Raw genomic sequence first — 23,689 nt, 5'->3', positions numbered from 1 at the left:
ACATTTTCATAATCATCTTAATTGAAGGATGGGAGAAAAAGTATTTAGCTGAATTTGTAGGTTCTTGCAAACTAACTCCTTTGGGAGAGGTTGAGTCCTTGTCATTCAGTGTATTAGAATGTCCCATGTTACTGATTTAAATATTCCTTTGCCTTAGTCTACTACTGCTGTGAAGAGACACTGTGACCAAGGCAACTTTAAAAGAAAGCATTTAACTGGGGAATGAATACAGTTTCATAGGGTGAGTCCATGAACATCATGATGGGAAACAGGGCGCAGGCAGGCAGGCAGGCAGGCATGCAGGCCTGATGCTGGAACAGTTGCTAAGAACTTTTATCAGATCCACAGGCAAGAGGCAGAGACATAACTTGGAATTATGTGGCCTTTTGACACCTCAGAGTCTCCCCTATAGTGGTGCACCTCCAACAGGGTCACCTCTCAAACGTTTCCAAATATTCAGCCCGCTAGGGAACAAGCAAGCATTCACTGGGGGCATTCCCATTCAAATCACTACACCCTGCATCCATCTCTTTTAATTTATGTACTATTTCAGCATTCTTCTGTGCCTTTCAGCTTCTTGGTTTGTCTGTCTGTTGAACAAGTTCTTTTTTGTAGCCCGGGCTGGTCCTTTAACTCTTCACGTAGCCAAGGTTGACTTTTTACTTCATTCCAAGAGAAGTACTTGAAGAAAACAGAGTGGTGGTGGCACATGCCTTTAATCCCAGCACTTGGGAAGCAGAGGCAGGTGGATTTCTGAGTTCAAGGCCAGCCTGGTCTACAGAGTGAGTTCCAGAACAGCCAGGGATACACAGAGAAACCCTGTCTCAAAAAAAAAAAAAAAAAAAAAAGAAAGAAAGAAAACGGAGTTTTAGGTTAGAGATTCAACTCACTGTGCATGCAGGAGGTGCATTTGCAGCTCCTAATGCTGCAAAAACAACATGTAAAACAAGAGACACCTACAGTTTTAGCAGGTCACTTAGTACTGACAGTGGGCTCAGTGGTAGAGATGTAGCCCTCCCTGGGTATGATCCTCAGCACTACAGTAAACAAAACACAGAATTGGATGGATCTATAGAATCACTGCAGTGAAAAGGCAGGTAGTTCTTCATCTGATTAACGCAACTTGTCTGATCTGGATTAAATCTCTCAGGAGGGCTGAGAAGACTCTTCAAGCATTTGGATGGCTGTCCAACAGAAGTGAGTCTGCTAGATGCAGACTCGTTGGACAGAATGGGGTAGCAGTAATTCCTAGTTATTCTCAGGTCACAGAACTTGTGAACACTACAGACCTGTCAGACAAGGAGACATGACATTTGCACAGCATTCGGGTTTATGAAATCAGACGACCTTACAATAAGAACCCTTACTAATCTGACAGACTACCACATAGTCAAAAGACAGCTGATGCTAGGCATGGTGGTCACCCCATTATTTGAGAGGCTGAAGGAGGAAGATTGCTATCTGTTCAAGACCAGCCTGGACTGCGCAGTGAATACCAGGTGAGTAAGAGCTGTGTAGCAAGGGAATCAAAAGGGAAAAAAGCAAGACATCAAACGAATTAAGAAAATGTATTTGTACCATATAATTTATAGAGTAGTATCTTGCCTTATCCAAAGAAAATTCTTATTTTGTTTTGTTTTTGAGACAAGGTCTTTATGTAGTCCTTGCTCATTATGTGGACCAGGCTGGCCTCGAACTCAGATTCATCTTTTTCTGCCTCTGTCTCCTGATAGTGCAATTAAAGGCATGTGTCACTATACATAGAAAATCTTTTTCTTTTTCTTTCTTTGGAGTTTTTATTGTTGTTTTGAGATAGGATTTCTCTGCGGTAGCCCTGGCTGTACTGGAACTTAATTTGCAGAGCAGGCTATCCTCAAGCTCAGAGATCTGCCTGCCTCTTTCTCCCAAGTGCTGGGATCAAAGGTGTGTACCACCACTACCACTGACTCATAGAGAATTCTTGAATTGATGAATTAAGAACTAAAACTTGGCGGGGCAGTGGTGGTACACACCTTTAATCTCAGCACTTGGAAGGCAGAATCTCAGCATTTGGGAGGCCGAGGCAGGCGGATTTCTGAGTTCGAGGCCAGCCTGGTCTACAGAGTGAGTTCTAGGACAACCAGGGCTACACGGAGAAACCCTGTCTTGAAAAAACAAAAACAAACAAAAAAAAGAAAAAAAAACAACAAAAAAGAACTAAAGCTTGACTGGGAATGGTAGTATATACCTGTAATCTTAACACTCATTTAAAATGTTAACTTAAAAAAAGTTAATACTTCAATCATGAGATACATCTTTCAATCATTTAGAAGGTAAGTGCACTCATATACATAAAAAATAAATGAATAACTATTTTTAAAAAACACTTAAATGGTCTCAAAAAACCCCCCCAAAAAAAACAACAAAAAAACAAAAAACAAAACCAAAACCACTTAAATGCAAACCAGCAAAAAGTAATTCTTTCTTGCTTTAGAGTTGTGTAAAATCTTGTAACTATTAATTTTGTTTATTTGATGAGGAATATTTTATTATTGGAAGAGAAAGAACTTTTAAAATTATTTTTATTTATTTAGTTAGTTTAAAGATTTATTTATTTATTTTAAGTATGCAAGTACACTGTCACTCTCATCAGACACACCAAAAGAGGGCATCAGATCTCATTACAGATGGTTGTGAGCCACCATGTGGTTGCTGGTAATTCAACCCAGGACCTCTGTAAGAGCAGTCAGTGCTCTTAACCACTGAGCCATCTCTCCAGCCTGTGTGTATGTATATATGTATTTGTTTGTTTGTTTATTTTATTTATTTTCAGATTATATTCTAATTCCATTTCTCCTTTCCCTTTCTTCCCTTTAAATGTTTCCATATATCTCCCTCTTTTCTCCTTCAAATTCATGATGCCTGTTTTTACATGGCTACTGTATGCATAAATATATGCACGTTTATATTCCTTATACATATTATATTCTATATAATATTACTTGTACACTGGACAACCAGCTGGTGTCTTTTTCCCTGAGGAAGACCACCTCTCCTACTCTCAGCTCTCTTCAGTTGTCTCTGCTTTTTCTGTAGTGAATGAGGAAAAGCCCATTAAGACCTAAACCCTACACACATAATTTAAGAATTTAGTTTTTAATTTTATGTATATGAATATTTTGCCTGTCTGAATGTATCTGCAGCATGTGTGTGCCTGGTGCCTGTGGAGGGCTGAAGAGGGCTTCAGATCTTGGAACTGGAGTTACTGATATTTGGGAGCGCCCAGGTAGGTCCTGGGACCCAAACCCAGGTCCTGTGCAAGGACATGGCTGCTCCTTGGAATGGTGGAGGAGGAAGTTTATTGTGGCTAAAAGGGAGAGCATAGCCAGAGGCAGGCACATCTGGGAGAGTCCAGAATGGACTTGACTAACTGACCTGCATCATGTAGGGAGAGGTGGGAGGAGGGGAGGAAGCCCAATGCAGCAGCCAGAAGGCCAAAGGTACAAAAGGGGATGGTAACCAAAATGTCTGAGTTATATTAAGGAAGAGCCTCTTGGGGAAGGGCAGTCCAGCCCAGGCCCTGGCCTAGAGAGTTGGGGTAGAGGCCAGCCATACCCTGAAACTGGTAGGGACTGAGGGATACTGGGAGAACCTGATGGCTAGGTCTGTATTGATGTGTTAAATCAATTCAGCCTTTTGTACTGGGTTTAAAAGTTAACAGGCAGTGTTTCTCTGTTCTGGACCTCCTTTAGGCTGGCCTCCAACTCAGAGATCCACTTGTCTCTTCTTCCTGAGTGCTGGTATTAAAGGTATGTACCACCACCACCACCACCTAGCATTTTATTTTTTTAATTTTTATTTATTTATTTTTTTTGGTTTTGGCTTTTCGAGACAGTGTTTCTCTGTGTAGCCCTGGCTGTCCTGGAACTCACTCTGTAGACCAGGCTGGCCTCGAACTCAGAAATCCACCTGCCTCTGCCTCCTAAGTGCTGGGGTTAAAGGCATGTGCCACCACTGCCCGGCAGCATTTTATTTATTTATTTATTTATTTATTTATTTATTTATTTATTTATTGGTTTTTAATCCCAGCATTTTATTTTTTTAACCTTAAGAAAATAATACCTGAGCTGGGCGGTGGTGGCACGCGCCTTTAATCCCAGCACTTGGGAGGCAGAGGCAGGCGGATTTCTGAGTTCGAGGCCAGCCTGGTCTACAGAGTGAGTTCCAAGACAGCCAGGGCTACACAGAGAAACACTGTCTCGAAAAACCAAAAAAAAACCCCAAAATCTGAGAAAGGTACAGGGGAAGGACCAGCTATGGGAGCCAAACTCAACTGTGAAGTGATGTCCTCAGCTCTGAACTCTGTTCTTGTAGGAGAAAATTGAAAATGATGGTACATGTGAGATTTCCTATGGAGGATGTACTAAAGGTTGGTCTTATTTCAGAACTACAACAAAAATGAGTCCAACCTCTGGTATCCCCCACTCTCCTGCCACAGATGAGGAAGCACTGAAAATCCTCTCTGCCTCTACCAGGGTCGTTTGATTGTCACTGAGTTGAGGTTGTAGAATATTATTATTATTTTTTTTAAACTACTCTTTTTCTCTTTCATAATGGTCAGTCGCTGTTCCTAGGTTGAATATGTTGTAAAAAGTTTTGATTCCAGGATGTAATACCTGTATTGAAGGCATAAGGAAACATTACTGTCTTTCAGCACAGCATACACATTTTGGAGAATATCTTGGATTTGAAGGAAAGGAACGTTATAGTAACGAAATAGCTATTAATTGTTTGAAGCATGCTATGTTTTACAGAAATTCTTTTTTTTTTCCGAGACAGGGTTTCACTATGTAGCCCTGGCTGTCCTGGAAGTCACTGTATAGACCAGGTTGGCCTTGAACTCAGAAATCCACCTGCCTCTGCCTCCCAAGTGCTGGGGTTAAAGGTGTGTGCCCAGCCAGAAATTCATTTTTTCATGGTATGTTCACATGACACCTAATTTTTTTATAATTTATATCAATTTATTTAAATGTTGTTGAACTTAATACCATCCAAATTACTCTGTACTAGCCCCGAAAGAGTCTCTGATCCTAACAGGAGTTTGCCATAGTGTACTGAGGTTGCTGGATTTTGTGAGGTGGAAAGATGGGCCAATGGTTACGTTCACTTGCTGCTCTAATGGACGGAGCACCTGTTTCCTAGCATCTATGTTGGGCAGCTCACAACCACCTGTAGAACTTGTGAAAACTTTAATTGTATGTGGATGTGTGTTTGTATGCAACACACATGTAGGTTAGGTGTCTACAGAAGCAGAGAGTGCCTGAGATCCATGGAACTGCAATTGCCACCATATGGGTCGTGAGAATGAACTTGTGTCCTCTCTAAGAGCAGCATGAAGAGCACAAAGCCTTCTCTCCAGCTCCTAATAAAGGGATTTCCTGTTGGAAGTAAATAAAATGTCAGTGACCTAAAAGTGAAAGTCTTAGCAGCTGAAGAGATGGCTCCATCCGCAAATGCTTGCTTTCTGTGCCAGCATGAGCTTGATCCCCTGCACTCACATAAAAGCCTAAAGCAGTGGCACACTTGGAATCTGAAGAATCTCTGGACTGTCACCGAGCAGCCTAACTTATCCTTAGCACCAAGAGACCCTTTCTCAAGAAACAAGTTGAGGGCTGGTTCAGATGACTCTGACCATAAAGGTACTCACCGTACAAGCCACAAGACCTGAGCTTGATCTCAAGGAGCCAGGTAAAGATGGAAGGAGAGAACCAATTTCATAAAATTGTTCTCTGACTTCCACATGTGCACAGAGGCACATGTTCTCCCCACAATCACACACAAAATGATGGTGGTGGTAGTGGTTGTAGTGGTGGTATAAAAAATAAAAAAAAAATGGAGGTGGTTGGCTCTGAGGAACCAACACCCAATGTCAACATGTGACCTTCAGCTGTACACCACAGATACCTGTGCATACACACAGGAATGTGTACACACAATGGAAACATGTATTTTAAAGGAAGAAACTGATGTAGATAGGCTGTTCGTGGGTCTGCAGGGCACACCTAGTTTGCTATGTCTAAAGCAGAGACGGTTGTATCTAAAACCGTTTCCTGTGACTTTACAGTTGGTGCCTCACTTAAAGCTGAAGGTTTTCTGAATTGAGAGACAGGAAAATTCCTTTAAAGGTTACCATTTTTTTGCTCCTCTCTACATAAAAGGTGTAGGAAAATAGGAGATCCATCCAAAAATAAAACTTCTCTTTCTTTTTTTTTTATTTTTTTGTTTTTTTGGAGACAGGGTTGGGAACTCACTCTGCAGACCAAGCTGGCCTTGAACTCAGAAATCCACCTGCCTCTGCCTCCCAAGTGCTGGGATTAAAGGCTTGCGCCACCACTGCCTGGCAAAACTTCTCTTTCATTAGAATGTTGGCAATTGAATCCAGGGTTTTGTTCAGCTCATTAGACACCAGACCAGTTGACCAGACCAGTTGAGCTACGCCCCTAGCCCTATACTATCTTTGTCAGACTCAGGAGCCCAGAGGCTGGCTCTTAAGTCTGTGAGTCTTCTGCAGGAGCCACACCAGGAGCATGCTTTCTTATCCTTTTTTGTTGTGTTCTGTTTTTGAGAGGCTAGAGTTGGTTCAGAGGTTAAGAGCACTTGCTCTTGCTGAGGATCTCATCTGTAATTGTAACTCTAGGGAACCTGACACCCTCTCTGATCTCTGCAGGTACCAGGCACACATACAGGTAAAACATCCACATAAAATAATTTTAAAAAAACATGAACGAAAACTGGGGCTGAAGAGATGGTTCAGTGGTTGGTTATGAGGTCTCTAGTTCAAGTCTCAGCATCCACATGGCAACTGTGGCCCTCTTCTGGCCTCCAAGGGTACTGTATGTAGGCAAATAGGTAAAGCACTATATATATAAAACAATACATTTCTAAATTAAGTGTCCTTTAAAACTTTAAAGTAATTTGTGGCTTATACAAAACTGACAAGGCAGAACAAAAGTTCAAAACTGAAATTAAGCCTCAGTTTAGTAGACTGAGGATTTTTTTTTTTTTTAAGACAAGGTTTGACTATAGCCTTGATGGCCAGGAACTTCTTATGTGGACCAGGCTGTACTTGACCTACTCTGCGGTACGGCGTTAAAAGTCACAAACTCAGTCATTAACCTCCCAATTTTCTCCTTGATTTGCAGGTGTCTAAAAATCCTCTAACAACTTTTGTTCTTAAGATCCAGCTTGCTCCTCCTTTTCCTGTTCTTGGTCTCAACAACTCCCTATTTAAAGTTAATTTCCCATCTTCTTGTGAAGGGAACTAGAAGGGGCTGCAGGCATCGGTATGAGCTGTGTGCCTGAACAGAGAAACTTCTGTCCTTCACTGTCTTAAGCTGCATGGTACCGAGTGCTCCAGTACCTCTAAAGTCATCTCTTGATTTCAGAAGGCATTTACAGGAGCTGCATGCCGATACACATCTGCAGTCCCACCACTCAAGAAGCTGAGGCAAGAGGACTATAGCTGTTTTAGTCCCACTGAGTGCTTTGTTTGCATCTGCGTGAAGCTCAAACTCCAGAGAAATAATCCTTTTTATTTATTAACCTAAATTTGAGCTTTTCTTCAGTTCTCAATTCCTGTGATCATTGGCAGAAATCCTGGCATTACACTGAGCTCTGAAGTAATAACTGATGTTTGTGAGCTCAGGTACCTCTGCATCTTCTATTGACTGTGGGGTTTTCTTGCTGCAGGATCTCCTGAGACAATCCAGCAAAGGACCTGTATGTGCAGACCTCCCTGGAGATCCACAAAAGAACAGAGGTATGGTACTTCTTTTTGTTAATTGATTTTTGTTTGTTTGGTTGGTTTGGTATTTTTCGAGATAGGGTTTCTCTGTGTAGCCCTGGCTATCCTGGAACTCACTCTGTAAACCAGGCTGGCCTCGAACTCAGAAATCCGCCTGCCTTTGCCTTTCAAGTGCTGGGATTAAAGGTGTGTGCCACCACCACCCAGCTGAACTTTCTTCCTAGCCCCCTTCTCAGCTTTACTTTGAGTTGCCTGGGCTGACCTGGGACATACTTTGTAGCTCTGACAGTCCTTCACCTTGCCGTCCTGCCATAGCCCCTGAGTTGAGTAGCTGCTATTCAAACTGGCATCACCAGGGCCTTCTAGTTGTGTTTTAAAATAGCAACTTGGGTTGGAAAGATGGCTCAGAGGTTAAGAGCACTGCCTACTCTTCCAGTGGTCCTGAGTTCAATTCCCAGTAACCTTGTGGTGGCTCATAACCACCTATAATGAGATCTGGTGCCATTTTCTGGCCTGCAGGTATACATGCAGATAGAACACTGTATATATCTATCTTGGGCTGGAGAGATGGCTCAGTTGTTAAGAGCACTGACTGTTCTTCCAGAGGCCCTGAATTCAGATCCCAGCAACTACATGGTGGCTCATAACCATCTGTCATGGGATATGATGCCCTCTTCTGGAGTGTCTGAAGAGAGCGACAGTGTACTCACATAAAATAAATAAACCAACCTTAAGACTGAGTCATGTGGTATTCAATTATCTAGTATCATCTGTGAATGCCAAATAACATAATGAAAGGTGCTTTATGTTTCTTTCAAAATTGATTGCTTTTTTGGCTCTTTATCATAGTTTGCAAAGAAACTAAATAACTAGTCTGCCATACTAAGCTTTCTGAGGTCTTCTCAGGTTAGCCTTTCTGCTGTTGCCGTTGGATATATGATGGAATTCATTTAGGTAAAGCTGCTTTCTTATTTTTATTTTTTAAATTATATACTGATTTGATTTGTTCTCTTTTGTAAAAGGAAATGTACATAATACAACTGGAACTCTGCCAGAACCCACAGAAGATAGACAAGGTATGAAAGCCAAGGAACCAAGCTTTAGTTAGCACAGAATCTGTAACCTTTGTGTCCTCTGAATTAACAAAAGCAACTCTTAAAGAAAGAAAATGTGGAGAATTACTAATTTGTCGTTTTGTTTGTCGTTACCAGGGAACTGTACTGTTTCCAAAATGAGCAAAGGGAAGGAAGAGTCATGTGACTTACACCCTGTCTGTAAAGAGGATGACAATCACCAGCAGGGTCTCAGCCACTGTAAGGAAAAGCACAGCTCTGCACACGATAGTTCTGTCGCTACAGGAAGCATGGGTACTAGAAAACCCTTGGAAGAAAATTCTAAAATTTTATATCTCACACCATATTTGTCTGGTCCAAAATCCTTAGAAAAATGTGGTTTTGAAAGCAGTGGATTGTTAAAGGCATCTGCTGAAAAAACGCACAGGGTTGATCAAAGCAAGGACTTCACGTGTGGAGAAGAAAGGACTGTGGAATCCAGTAACCACAGCAACTGTCACACTCAAGCTGGTTGTCCCTGGACGGACAGCTGTAGTTCTATGCTTAATTCTTCTACTGAAGCCACAGAAATTATGTTTAATAAAAATGATGTGAAAATTACTTTAAACTTTCATGGTAATTTGATAAACTCTGAGGACCATAGAAAAACTGTTGTTGATGTGACCCATCCTGAGAAACACTCTGAAGAAAGCAGCTTTTCCTTATTGGTGCATATCGAAGAGCCTGAGCAAACACCTGTAAAGTCCAGTGCATTAACTGGGAAGATTTACAGTAAAGATGCTAAATCTGTAGTCAGCATCCAGAGAAATCTGGGTGACTCTCTGCCAAATAAAGCATTATGCCGCGATTTTCAGTCTGAAAGCCAGCCTCTTCAGAGTTTGATGTCAGAAGATCCAGTAACTTCTGAACGTAATGAAATATTAAAACCCAAGAAAGGTACTGCAAAATTACCATCATCTCCAGAAAAACCTGTTGAGTCCTCACGAGACAGCATCTCACATTTCGATGAACCCATCAGCACCTGTGAGATGAGTGAACACTCTCCTAACGGAGCTCTGGTTGCACACAAAATAGAACATGAATGTGTTTCACATCAACAAGTGTCCCTTAGTTCTCAAGACCATGTGACAATTGACTCTCTACTAAATATAAACAGAGAAATGCCTTCAGCAACATGCAAAAATATTCAAGAGAGCCATCATTCTCTGGAGAATGGAGTAAATATTACCCCTGATACTCAAACCATTCCTGCTGAGACAAAAATGGAAGCCATGTCTCCACAAGGTGACAAAGCCTGTGGTGCCTCTTCATATATACAAACCTTAAACATCAAAACAAGCAGCTCAGAAGGGCAAAAAGAAATGACTGGTATACATTCCATGTTACTCTCAAGTGTGAGAGGAGCAGCTGGCCCTTCCTTTGTCACAGAATGTCAAAATGTACAGTCTCAAGATATCTTCAGCTGTCACTGCATAACACAAGAAGTATCTGAAAAGAACATGTGTTCTGCTTGTGCTGCCTACGAACCTAGAAAAGATATTCTGAAAGTTAACAACTGTAAAATAAAGTGTGTAAATGCTTCTCAATATGGTAATCACTGCTTCCAAAGACCAGAAGATTTTGTAGAAAAGAGCACCCTCTTGGAGAGTGAACCTGTTGGGAGAGAGGTGCACGGCAGCATCCTAGGAGGCCCAGTCAGAAGTTCAATGACAGTAGCTGTGTCACATAGTGCTTCTCTGAACACAGTTACTCACATGGAATCCAGTGATGAAGGGCTGGTTGAAAAGAAACAAGATCAACACAAAGACGCTGAGATTTATAAACACAGCATCTCTGCTTATGACACACAAGAACTAAAACAATCTGCAAACATTCCAAGTCCTGAAACATTAGTGGACCAGTCTCTGAGTGTTATTTCATCTCATTTTAAAACCATGTACCAAGCAGCTGAAAGTCATCACCAGAAAGCAGATGAAGTCTTTGACTGTCAGAATAACCAAAATAGCCTAGACAAATGCAGATGTGAAGGTAAGCCAGCCAGGGAAGGACTAAATGGTGACTACCGAGAGACCATCCCTAAGGTAAGCCACAAGCAAAAGGATCTGATAGTCAGTTCAGGCAGTAAAGTCCCTCTGTCCTGTGGTAGTTTAAAGATAAAAGATCCCAAAAGAGCCTTTGAAAATATTCCTGGTTCTGAAGAGTTCACACACAGTATGCTAAATGTCATATGTCCAGACTGCACAGATGAGCCTATAGAGGGAATGCTGGGTGCGGAAGCATCTAGTCTATCTGGTCATTGTACAAAGCAAGATACACTGGCATACCATGAGCCTTTAAGAAGTACCTCATCTCTTCGAGGAGAACTGAATGTTGTATTTAAAGGTACCCCTGACTGGCACTCAGCACTCCCAAATGCTGCTGCTGCTGCTTCAGTAGATTCTCCTGAAATGCAAAGATCACGTGAAGAAAAAGTGTGCAGATCTCTAAAAGACTATGAAATGCAAGAATGTCCAGACTCCGCCATTGATCATAAAGTAAAATCTGTTGCAGATCATGAACCAAATGTAAGAGCACTGGATAGAGGAGGTAGATCTTTAAATTACATTCATTGTGAGCGTCAAGGTAAGGGAGGATCCATTGTAGAAGGACTGAGACTAGAAGCAGATTCTGAGTTTGGCAAGAAGAAAACCTTTGGATTATCCTTAAAAGACTCAATGTCTCCTGGGTGCCAAGACTCTCTCAAGATGGTGCATTCTCGTCTGTCTCCTTGGGAACAGTCACCAGCTGATGGTCATGATGAAATGCCTAACTCAAAATATCACTGTAAACCCAAAGATGATGAGATGCTTTGTGAAAATGGCAAGGATTGCACAGACCTGTCTGACATGAAGGGAGGAATACCAATGGGTTTAAGTAACGCTAGTGAAGGAGGTAGCACATACATCAGTGTGGACAAAAATGTTTGCAAAACTTGTCACTCTCATGAGAATTCCATTGCTAAACATTTGCCTATGGCAATGGAAACAGCAATTAAAATGAATAAAGAAGCTGAAGAACATCAGAACGGACTACTGGGTCACATACCTGTTGGGAAAGCATCTGAGGAGACTATCACCAGAGAAGGTCATGATGGTAATTCTCAGACCCACTTGAAATGCCAGAGAGTGCAAAATGTTCCTGAAGCCCCACAAAACCAGGGAACTGTGGACTCTGCCTTGCCAAAGGAAGAACGTACATATCAAAAGGGCACACATGCACTGTTGGAACCACACATGTCATCAAACTCGTTGTCAGATGAGATGCAAAATAAGCAACCTGTGGCTGACCAAGATGAGTCCATCCTGATGGGAGGCGTCACCCTAAGAAAGCTATCCAAGAACAAAATTGCTAGACAGCTTCAGAGGTTGAAATACCCAGAAGAAGAAAGCTTAAGTCATTCATTAAAGAAAGATAATGAGTTATGCACAGGTACTTGCCTTCCTGGTGCCTCCTGGAAAGAACATGACCCCAGCTTTGCTGGAGGTGACCGAATACACGGTGCCTTCGTGACTCTGTCATATCAGCAAAGACTGCTTCCTGTAAAGAAGCAGCCTCATCGAACGTGTAAGAGAATTTCCTGTCAGGAGCCAGTTACTGTGCGGAGAAAAATAAGTAAAGTGAGAAATTCTGGTTGTGAAAAGAGTTTCTCCAACCCAATCCCCACAAAAGCACACAGACTTCTCAGTCCATGTACCGTGCCTGTCAAGCCATTGGAACCCGAAACCGTAGCTAGCGAGAGCTTGCGGAGCCACATACCAAAGCCGAAGGCTACTCTGTGCCATTCCTTGAGGAGCCTGAGTTGTAGGAAGCCTACCAAAGAATCAGCCTTACTAAACAAGCTGTCTGTCCTTGCCTCCAGACTGACTCTGGCAACAAAGCCCCAGAAACTCAGATATCGGCGTTATCCCTCTTCCCTTGTTCCATTGGCTAAAAACTACAAGCGCCTCAGATATAAAAAGCTCCTAGATGGATTTTCACATAATGCAATGCAGCTGGACCCATATTTGGCAGCTACTGGGTGGAATAGGGGGTCTAATAATAGGCCCTTGGCACTTTATTCTCTTGAAGCTGTTAAAATGAGCTTCATAGATTTGAGCAACAAGATGCCGTCACTGCTGTTTGGTACTGAAAGCGTCCCATTTTCCTTTCATGTGAAGTCAGCATCCAGTTGCATGGCTGAGTCCTCCAGGACTTTTCCTGAGCACTGTGCTCCATCGAGGCTTGCCTTAACAGAGGCCTCCCAGTGCTCAGCTCCATCTCCCAAGTGGACCTTCTCTTTTTTCTTGTCCCACGGTTGCCCTGGGATGGCCACATTCAGGGAAGACACTGGCCTCAGTAGTCAGGCACACACTCAGGCTCCTCTCCAAGATTATGGAGGCACTGCCATAGTTCAGACCAGGGCAGACTGCTCTGGCCTTGGCCTTCACACACTTCTAGCACTTTGTTCACCCGGATGTTACCGAATCTGGACAAAAAGACGGAACTTCTCCAGTCATATGCCTATCATGCAGAGGCTCTTCTTGACCCAGTTTACACAGGGCCTAAAAGGGTTAAGGTCTCCAGCCTCTATAGCAGATAAGGCCTTCTGTTCTCTGCCCTACTCGGTGGGCCGAGTGTTGTCCATTTGGAGCCAGCACGGACCCTCTTGTACCTTCAAATTGCCAGCTCTTCATTCCACTCATAGCAAGCAGCAGGGGAGCCTGTGCACCCCGAGCAGGTAAGAACTTGTCTCCTTTTCTTTCATTGTGTTCCATATCTGTCTCCTGCTGCCTGGGAAAGGAGAGGGGCCAGTGCTGGAAATGCAGAACTGTCTGCTAGGGGCTGCCTGTATTACATTGTTTTCCTTGGAAAGTCTCTGTTGAGAGTGCAGCAGTGATTCTTGCATATAGAGGCCCCTAATTTGCCCACAGCATCTTCTCTTACGTCTTGCACTATTCTTTATATTCTATTCTTCGTGCCACCATCTTTTTTTTCCTCTTGAGTCAGGATCTCAACATAGCTCTGCTGTTGTGGAATTCACTATACAGACCAATCTGACCTGTGCCTCCCAAGTGCTGGGATAAAGTTATGCACCACAACACCCAATATATTCCACTGCCTTTCATTATAGGTTGTTTGCTTGTTTGTTTGTGACACTCTGTAGCTCATGCTGGCCCAGAACTCAAGAACACCTTGCTTCAGTCTTGAGTGCTGGGATTACAAGTCTGAGCCATCTTGTCCCAGTTGCTTCTACATTTCTTTCTGATATAGCCTTCAGAAGTTTACAGTTGCATACCCTGGTTTTGGGACTTTGTAGAATTTGTAATGAACTGGACAAATTCTTTTGGAGGTGGGGTTGAGAGGAAGGGGAAGGTTCTTCTGTGTAGGTCTGGCTGTATTGGAACTCTATAGAGCAGGCTGACTTTGAACTCAGATCTGCCTGCTCCTATTTACTGAGTGCTGGAATTAAAGGCATGTGCCACCACTCTGCTCTGGGCTGGACAGAAGTTCTTATGGTTTCACTGTTGGGAATAGGGGAGAATAATTTGGTCAATATCATTGTACCTTCTAAATGAAAGTAGAGAAAGACTAGGGCTGTGGCTTAGCAGTGGAGTGTGGCTTGGTTATTGTAAGACTAGTTTCAATCCCCAGCTCAGAGAAATGGAGGGAGGAACCTAAGAGTTTTTCCCCCCTTGGTTTTTTTTTCCATTAATTTATTATTCACTTTACATTCTGATAGCAGTCCCCTCTCCCATTCCCCTCCATATGGCCTCTCTCCACGTCCCATCCTCTTTTTTTTACCTCTGAGAAGGGGGAGGCCCCCCTGGGTATCAACCCATCCTGGCACATCAAGTCACTGCAGGACTAGGCATATCATCTCCCACTGAGGCCAGACAAGGAGATCCATGGGCAGGCAACAGAGTGAGGGACAGGACCCGTCCAGCCCATGTGGTTGGTGGTTCAGTCTATGGGAGCCCCCAAGGGTCCAGGCTAGTTGAGTCTGTTAGTCTGTTGTGGAGTGCCTTTCCCCTTTGGGTCTCTGAATCCTTCCCTCAACTCTTCTATAAGACTCCCTGAGCTCCTTTTAATATTTGGCTATGGGTCTCTGCATCTGTTTCAGTCAGTTGCTTGGTGGAGCTTCTCAGAGGACAGTTATGCTAGGCTCCTGTCTGTAAGCATAAGAGAATATTGGGCCAGTCATTGGTTTGCCATTCCTTCAGTCTCTGCTCCATCTTTGTTCCTGTACTTGTAGCAGGACAAATTTTGGGTTGAAAGTTTTGTGGGTGGGTTAGTGTTAAATATAACACTATAAATATCCCTCCACTGGGAGTCCTTCCTGTTTTCAAGAGGTGGCCACTTTAGGCTCCAAATCCCCCACTGCTAGGAGTCTTAGCTCGAGTCATCCTCATAGGGAACGTAAGGTTTAAAATTTTCCGTTTTATTAGAGTTTTTAGGTAGGTTATAGTTTATGTAGAGTGCATGCTTAGCATTAGTTAAGATGCTGAAATCAACCCCTACACTAAAACAGCCCTCAAGGCATTATGTTAGATAAATCTTTCTACTGAAATGCTTTTTTTTTTTTAAAAGATTTATTTATTATATGTAAGTACACTGTAGCTGTCTTCAGACACACCAGAAGAGGGCATCAGATCCCATTACAGATGATTGTTAGCCACCGTGTGGTTGCTGGGATATGAACTCAGGATCTTCAGAAGAGCAGTTGGTGCTCTTAACCACTGATCCATCTCTCCAGCCCCTGAAATTCTTTAGATGGACAAAACTCTGTTTTGTTTTTCCAGATAGGGTTTCTCTGTTAGCTCTGGCTGTCTTAGCAGTCCATCTGTAGACCAGGCTGGCCTACTGAGATCTGCCTCAAGAGCTCTGGGACTAAAGGAGCAGGCCAGGTTAACTCTGTCATTTTAACTATTTAACTCTGTCCTTCTTAACTATTTCTACAGTTGAAATTCTAATTCTCATTGAACTTTAAGACCAGTTTGGGCTAAGGAGTGAAATGTTGTCTCAAAAACACATTAAAGGGTCAAGAAAGATCTTGAGCAGTTAAGAGGACCCCAGTTTGGTCCCTCTTAATTCTACTCCTGTGACTCCAGTTCCCAAGGATCTAACATCCTCTTCTGGCTTCTGTGGATACGGCATGCATTTGTTGTACATACATACTATTGGCAAACAACCATATACATAAAATCTGAATGTATGTATGTACATATGTATATATGTATGAGGCAGGTTTCTCTATGTAGCCCTGACTATCCTAGAACTCAACTCTATAGACCAGGTTAGTCTTGAAGTCAGATCTGCCTGCCTCTGCCACCTGAGAGCTGGGACTAAAAGCATGCACTACCACTGCTGGCTGCACAAAATTATTAAATCTGTAAATAAACTTAACGAATGAATGAGTGAAAGAATGGGGTGATATCTGGCAAGATGGTTCAGTGACTAAGCTACCAAGCCTGATGACCTGAGTTATATTCTTAGAACACATGTAGTGGGAAGAGAAAAAAGGCAATTTGTCCTTTGACCTCCATACACATGCCATCGTGAGTTCACATGTATGTACAAAAAGGATCAATTGTGTCAAGTGATTGCATACTGCTTATATTGCCTAGTACTTTGGTCTGCCTCTATGTAAACTGTTACAGTTCTTCTGTGCTATATGTTTGTGGTACACAGCTTTAAATTGATTTGTGTTTTCTCCCTCCCCACTTCTCTGTCTGTCTTGTAGCTTATGCTGGCCTCCAACTTCCTATGTTGGGCTTGAACTCCTGATCCTGTTCCACCTTCCAGGTTCAAGGATTATAGGCATGACCACTTCACTGTTATATTCTTGCATGCTGTGTTAGTATTCAGGATGTGAGTTTAGAGGCCTTTCTCTTTCAGAACTCTGTCTCATCTGGTTTTTAATAATTTCTTAAACATTATTTTTGCTTCTTACATTCTCTCTTTCTTCTTTTTTCCTCTGTTTTTTTCTTTCTTTCTTTTTTTCTTTTGTTGCTGCTGTTGTTGTTTTTGAGACAGGGTTTCTGTGTAGTCCTGACCATCCTAGAACTCTGTAAACCAGGCTGGCCTCGAACTCAGAGATCCACTTGCCTCTACCCCCCAAGTGTTAGAATTAAAGGTGTATGCCACCATTACCCAGCTCTTCAGTTTTTTTTTTTTTGTTTTTTTTGGATGGGATCTCACTATACAGTCTAGCCCTAATCTTTTGATATTATTTCTGAGACAAGTTCTATTACTTAGGCTGACATCAAAGTCTGTGCTCTGCTGTTCTTTCCCTGAGTAGCTGGGACTACAGGTTTGTGTCACTGTACTAAGCACTTGAAAAATTTTTTTCTAACCTGACCCCTTGGTTGCTTGGGATTTCCACTGAAGTAGAACTAGATCCAAGGGCTCTTTAATCCTGTTTTGACCTGCCCTTTCCAGTATCTTTGGTTTTACTGAAACTCTTTACCTAAGATCTTACTCTCTTCTAAACATGTGAGAAACCAGACTTTTTTTTCCCCTAGCTGCTTAACAAATTGCTATTTTCAGAGAGGAGATGAGTTGCAGGGTTATGACTCAACGTTCCATGTTAATAAAGTGTGCTCTGTTGTAAAATCAGTAGAATTTTTTTTTTGTGCCAGTTTTATTTGAAAGGCACAAAAATTTCCAGCATCTTATATGAATGCATCTATAAGTCATTGGTAGAGGAATGAAATTAATTGTGCATTAGGTATGAAGCTATGCTTTATATACATTGGGCATTAAATATTTTTTTCTAATTTTTTAAAAAAAAATTTTTCTATGAGTGTTTTGCCTGAGTGTATGTCTATGTGACACATATGTGCCTAGTGCCCAAGGAAGTCACAAGAGTGTAATGGAGCCCTTTGAACTGGATTATGGATGGTTGTGAGCTTCCAAGTGGGTACCATGGGTACCATGAACTGAGCCTAGGTCCTGTCCCAGAGTAACTAGTGCTCTCAAATGCTGAGCCATTTCTCCAGCCTCCTTTTTTTTTTTTTTTTTTTTTTTTTTTTTTTTGGTTTTTCGAGACAGGGTTTCTCTGTTTAGCCCTGGTGTCCTGGAACTCACTCTGTAGACCAGGCTGGCCTTGAACTCAGAAATCCGCCTGCCTCTGCCTCTGCCTCTCAAGTGCTAGGATTAAAGGCATGCGCCACCACCGCCTGTCTTCCAGCCTCCTTTTTATGTGTCTTGGTGTTTCACCTGCATGTGTGTATGTACACCATGGACTTAGTGCCCACGCAGGTCAGAAGAAAGTATCAGATGCCCTAGAGCTGCAGATAATTGGGAGCTGCTGTGTGAGTGCTAGGACTTGAACCTGGGTCCTCTGGAAGACCAGCCAGAGCTCTTAACCATTGAGCCATCTCTCCAGCCCCAAAAGGCAAAATGTATTTTAACAATTAACATAGACCTCAACAGTTTATAAAATATTTTACTTTATATTTTCATTATACTTTTTAATTTGTATGTTTGCGTTTTTGGTAAGGGGGTGGGGTAGGTTTGTGCCATGGTGTGTGCATGTGTGCATGTGCATACGTGTCTGTGTCTGTGTGTGTGTGTCCGTGTGTGTGCGCGCGCGCGCGTGTGTGTCTATGCGTGTGCGTGCGTGCATGTCCGTGTGTGTGTGTGTGTGTGTGTGTGTGTGTGTGTGTGTGTGTAGTCAAAGGACAACTTTGGAGTTGGTTCTTTCTTTCCACTTTATGTGGGGTCCAGGAATTAAACTCAGCCTATCGCCTTGCATTATCAGGCAGTGTCTTTACCTGCTGAGCCATCTTATCTCTCTCCTTACCCCCTTTCTTTTGGAGGCAGGGTCTCATGTAGTTCAGACTGGCCTCAAACTCAGTGTGTGTCTCAGCTTGACCCTGAACTCATCATTCCTCTTTATATCCTCCCTGGTGCAGGGGTAGCTTATACTGTTACTTTGTTATGTTGTTGTGTTTGGTTCTTTTACATGCAATATACTTTTATGTCTAATTTAAAAAAAAACTATCTGTTGTATGTGTGCGCATGTATGTAAGTGAACTTGTGCCATGATAAGCACATGAAGAAAGGAAGGTCAATATAATTTTTTGGGAATCCATCTTTTCTACCCTGTGAGTTCCAGAGTCTGACCTCAGGTTATCAGGCATGGCAACAAGACCTTCTACATGCAGAACCATCTTGTTATTTCTCATCTTTAAACTTTTACAAGAATCTTAACATGTGCTTACCAAGTTAATTAAAGGATGTAAACCCTAAAGTCATTCTTGTTCCTGTCCTCTCTTTTACTGTCCTTTCCTTTCTTTCTACCTCTTCATATTAGGAACACTCTTGTTAGCCTACTTCCAGCCCAGTGAACATGTCAGTGTAGTGGCATGGTGGGAGGTGATTGTTTCTTGGCCTTCGTCATGTGCTAGTACCTGCAGTAGCATCAAGACCTTTGTTCTTGTCCCACTCCCTTAACTTGCTGCTTTGTACTTGTGCTTTACTTCAGTCACGCCACCATACCAAATGTGCCTCTTCCAGGCATGGAAGCTGTCCACAGCACCAACAGCAGTCAGCTGAGGTAAGTAAGCCTTGGCACACAGGCCTCAAGTGTGGGTGGGTGTGCATGAGAAAGCACGATGGAGAATGCATTTATTCTGGTCTTCATTGATAGCATGGGCCAGGCATGGCACACCTCTGACCTGGTCTCATTAATCTTACTTAGGTTTGTATGTCTCAAATATATCTGAGACTCAGTAATGCTCTACACCAAATAAGGAGGAGTAGAATTGTATACTTAGCACCATTTACTTAAAAAAGGAGTCATTAACCAGCTTGTTAGCATCTCAAGGTGTCTGAGGTCCTCGCCATACACCAGCCTGGGTCCTAGTCCCTGAGTGGCATTGGTTCATCTGTTTAGTCACTGCTATCTTCTCCCTACTTCACTTACTTACACATTTCTTCATAAAACTGCCCTATACACTGAAATGGATTGACTACATTCTTGTAATTTCTCATATGTGTAGACCCAGGTTAGTCTAAAAGTGATTAGAAAACAGTTTGACTGGAAATGTCATTCCTGGGCAGAAAAAACATCTCCCATTCTAGTCTGTATGTTCAAAAGATCATATAGGCCGGACAGTGATGGTGCATGCATTTAATCCCAGCACTTAGGGGGCAGAGGCAGGCGGATTTCTGAGTTCGAGGCCAGCCTGGTCTACAGAGTGAGTTCCAGGACAGCCAGGGCTATACAGAGAAACCCTGTCTCGAAAAACCAAAACCAAACCAAAACAAAAAAAGAATCTTTACCTCTGTGCTTACCAAGTTACTTTAAAAAAAATCTAAATAGAAATGCCTGCTTGCTGTCAGGTAATAGTGGCACATGCCTTTAATCCCAACAGTCGGAGGCAGAGGCAGGCAGATCTCTTTGAGTTCCAGGCCAGCCTGGGTTTCACAGCAAGTTCCAGGGCAGCTGTGGCTCCAAAGAGAAATCCTGTCTCAAAAACAAACAGACAAGTCTGCTAGAAGTAGAAAGCAAGCCTCATACAGGTTTTTATTTTCATTCTGTCTCCATGGTGTTAGGCTCGAGCCTGTGTTTCCTGCCTTGGTGCCAAAGTCTTGCTTGGTAACTGACCCCGCTGTCAGCACGCTCCTGCTCTCAGCCTCTGAGCTGCCAGTTCCTGGGTTTGATGAGCTGGATGGTGTGTCAGCAGTTTGCCCCCGACCACAGAGCAGCCCTGCACAGCAGAAAGAGGTAAATGCAGAGTACCAGGGTATCAGGTGGAGGTGGCATTGGGGTTCCCATTGACTCCCCTCACATGGTGGTTTGTTTTCAGAGATGGAGTCCTACTGTTTTCTCCATACTGGCTTCCAGCTCTTTTCCTGCTCTACCATGCAGGGCTCAGTTACCTGTATTGTTTTCCATATCCCTTTTCTCAGCAACAGCATTAAAGAGAGTTTATAGAGAGACTTGGCCCTAAGAGCCTTTGTGCATTGAAAGATGAATAAATAGTAGTGTCCTTCAGTTTTACAGCACCACCTACCTCCACTGATTGAACACTTTCAATTGATTATCTCAATTGGAACCATTCAACTCCGTGTTAATAGATGAAGAGGCAGTGACAGGAGATGAAGCCAGGGCAGAAAGAGGAAATTTGTCTTTAGCTACTTTTTAGGCTTATCTGTAAACTGAGGGAACAATGTTTTGAGTATAACAGCTTTATTTAAATGTCTTACATCTTGCCTATCTTTGTCTTTAACCTTTAAAAACAGGCCGAGCCAGAGAAGAGACCAAAGAAAGTCTCACAGATCCGCATCCGGAAGACCATTCCTAAACCAGATCCCAACCTTACCCCAATGGGCCTCCCTCGGCCCCAAAGGTGAGCCTCTGTAACACAAGCTGTGTTTGTTCTCTGGGGAAAGTGCTAGGCAAAGCATATGTGTCCTTATAGTTACCGTCGTAGAACCAGAACTGTATCTTACTTCTTTATCCCAAGAATTCATTGGTTATATGGCTATATAATTATGTGCAAAATTTCCAATACGTTAATCATTTTATTGTACTTCTTATGCTAGATAATATGTGTGCATAATCATAGCTTAAATTCCAGTAGGAATCTAGCCTTTGAGCTTTGAGAGGCCAAGGGAGGAGTAGTTGTTTGTTCAGACCAGCTTTGGGTACATACTGAGTACGTAGCTGTCCTGGGTAAGGTTCTCTCTCAGAGGAGAAGGGGAAGAGTGAGAGGGGGGAGAAAGAGGGGGAGGGAGGGGAAAAGGGAGGGAGAGAGAGAAGCACAGTTACATGATGAGACCCTATCTTAAAACAACAGAAAAGTCATACACACAAACAAACAAACAAAAAGTTTATTTTTAAAAAATTGATTTAGGCTTATTGATTTTATTTGTATGTGTGTTTCCCTGCACGTGTGTATGTGTGCTGGGTGCCCTTGAAGGTCATTCTCATGGCATTGGAGCTCCTGAAACTGAAGATGAATTTATGTTATGGTGTTTTTAACTTCTGAGCAGTATCTGCAGTCTTCTAATATACTTTTCAAGTTGGGCAGAGCGTCGTACTCCTGTGATCTCAGCAACTGGGAGGTGGGAAGGAGGAAGGAGTTCAGTATCACCTTCAGTTTTCCAACCTTCTGGTTTATACACAGAGTTCTGGTATAGTTTTCACTGGTTCCCTTGAGTAACTTAAAACAATTAACCTCTTGAACTCTAAGAGTCTGTTTGTGGGCCAAGAAAGTGCCCAGTGAGAACAGCGCTTGCCAAAGCCTGTTCTCACTGTATAGTGCAGATTGGCCTTGAACCTCTCACCCTTCTGTCCTAGCCTCTAAATGCTGAGATTACAAGTATATCTTAAAATATAATATATATTCTCTCTCCCTCTGTCCTCTCACTGTACTGGAGACTGAGTGGAAGGCTTTGTGAGTGGAAGCCTGGCAGCTGCCTTGGAGCTATCACACGCTTTACTGACTACCCTTTGCGTCACCTCTAGAAAGACTTTGCGTGTCTGACATCCCACATCCAATGGAAAGTAGGTTTCAGCGTGGCTTTCCTTCTTTCTTTCTCTCTTTCTTTCTTTCTTTCTTTTTTTTTAATATTTATGTATGTGTTTATTTTCTGTATGTGAGTACACTGTTTCTGGTTGTTTGGTTTTGGTTTTTCGAGACAGTGTTACCTATGGCTGTCCTGGGTCTCTTACAGCCACTGTCCAGGCTGACCTCAAATTCACAGAAATTCTTCTTCCTCTGTCTCCTGAGTACTGGGATTATAGGTGTGCACCACACTGCCAGCCTGTTTTGTTTCCTATAAAAGATATCATTTTTAATTTTGGTGTTCTCTCTTTACTGTGCTGCTGTCCACCCTTTAACTGGAATGGATGCTGCCTCTCCTCTTCCTGTCTGCCATCATCATGTATCTTATCCCTGGGTCTTTGACAAAGTCTTCCCTCCTACACCCTTTCCATACAGCATGGTGGAACCCAAGCGTTCTTCTGATTTCTGAGTCCTTTTATAGTTTGAATTTTGCAGTTCAAAGTGGCTGATCCAGTGTCCCAGCAAAGTTCAACAAGGACACTGGAAACCACTTAGAACGCTCAGGAGAGGTCTAGGCAGTTAGGGTACCCAAGTCTGTTCATGGCCTGCCAAGCATCTTTGGCTGTTCTACGAGCACAGGGCCTCCTTTGGTCCTGTGAACGTTTAAGAAGGTTTTTGGTCTCCATCTGGTGGTGATCCCTTGTTCTGCAATCCCCCCATCGTTGGCAGCCTAAAAGAAATGGGTATTTGGCTGCTATGAGCCAAGTGGAATCCCAGCAGCTCTTAGGTGTTCAGCTGGAATGTCGTGCCAGGAAGGACTTTGGGTTCCTTGCTTGTAGGAGTCTGGACCAGCAGACCATATGTCTTTCTCATCTCCTCTATCCAAAAGACTCCTGTATGGAGTGGCTGTAAGGATGCTTTCTGGAGTTTGGGAGAGATGGGTAACTTCCTAGGCAGATGGACCAGGACCTCTTCTGTTACATCTTCTTGATGATTTGCTCCTTTATTAATTTACAGTATTCTTATCTCTTCTGTCTCATTTTGGTTAGAGGTCCACTTTATCAGACATCACAATAACTATACCAGCTTAGTTTTCATTGTTTAGAATTTCTACCTGTTTTTCTTTCTTTCTCTTCTTTTTCTTCTTCTTTTTTTAAAATTTCCATCCTTTAAGAAATTGTTTACAGGGGCTGGTGAGATGGCTCATCGGTTAAGAACACTGACTGTTCTTCTGAAGGTCCTGAGTTCAAATCCCAGCAACCACATGATGGCTCACAACCATCTGTAATGAGATC

General features: G+C 42.7%; 1 protein-coding gene across 8 annotated transcripts in view; it reads left to right on the top strand.

Moving 5' to 3' along the window:
* Prr14l (proline rich 14 like) overlaps positions 1 to 23,689 on the top strand; it is a 55,460-nt gene that overhangs the window by 11,393 nt on the left and 20,378 nt on the right. For 6 of the 8 annotated variants that reach the window (XM_031340715.1, XM_031340711.1, XM_031340712.1 and 3 more), the window contains 6 exons: positions 7,729 to 7,798; positions 8,806 to 8,859; positions 8,995 to 13,612; positions 19,364 to 19,435; positions 20,437 to 20,608; positions 21,127 to 21,233. In XM_031340715.1, coding sequence (XP_031196575.1) covers positions 7,729 to 7,798; positions 8,806 to 8,859; positions 8,995 to 13,612; positions 19,364 to 19,435; positions 20,437 to 20,608; positions 21,127 to 21,233 — 5,093 coding nt within the window. Of the gene's footprint in view, positions 1 to 1,382; positions 1,500 to 2,840; positions 3,789 to 7,728; positions 7,799 to 8,805; positions 8,860 to 8,994; positions 13,613 to 19,363; positions 19,436 to 20,436; positions 20,609 to 21,126; positions 21,234 to 23,689 lie in introns of those variants that run through there. The other 2 variants (XM_031340717.1, XM_031340716.1) reach the window with 2 other exon arrangements.

Source organism: Mastomys coucha, unplaced genomic scaffold, assembly GCF_008632895.1.
Source record: "Mastomys coucha isolate ucsf_1 unplaced genomic scaffold, UCSF_Mcou_1 pScaffold22, whole genome shotgun sequence".
Taxonomy (NCBI): Eukaryota; Metazoa; Chordata; class Mammalia; order Rodentia; family Muridae; genus Mastomys; species Mastomys coucha.
Note: the sequence above shows the minus strand (reverse complement) of the source record. Positions and strands in the feature narration are given on the sequence as shown.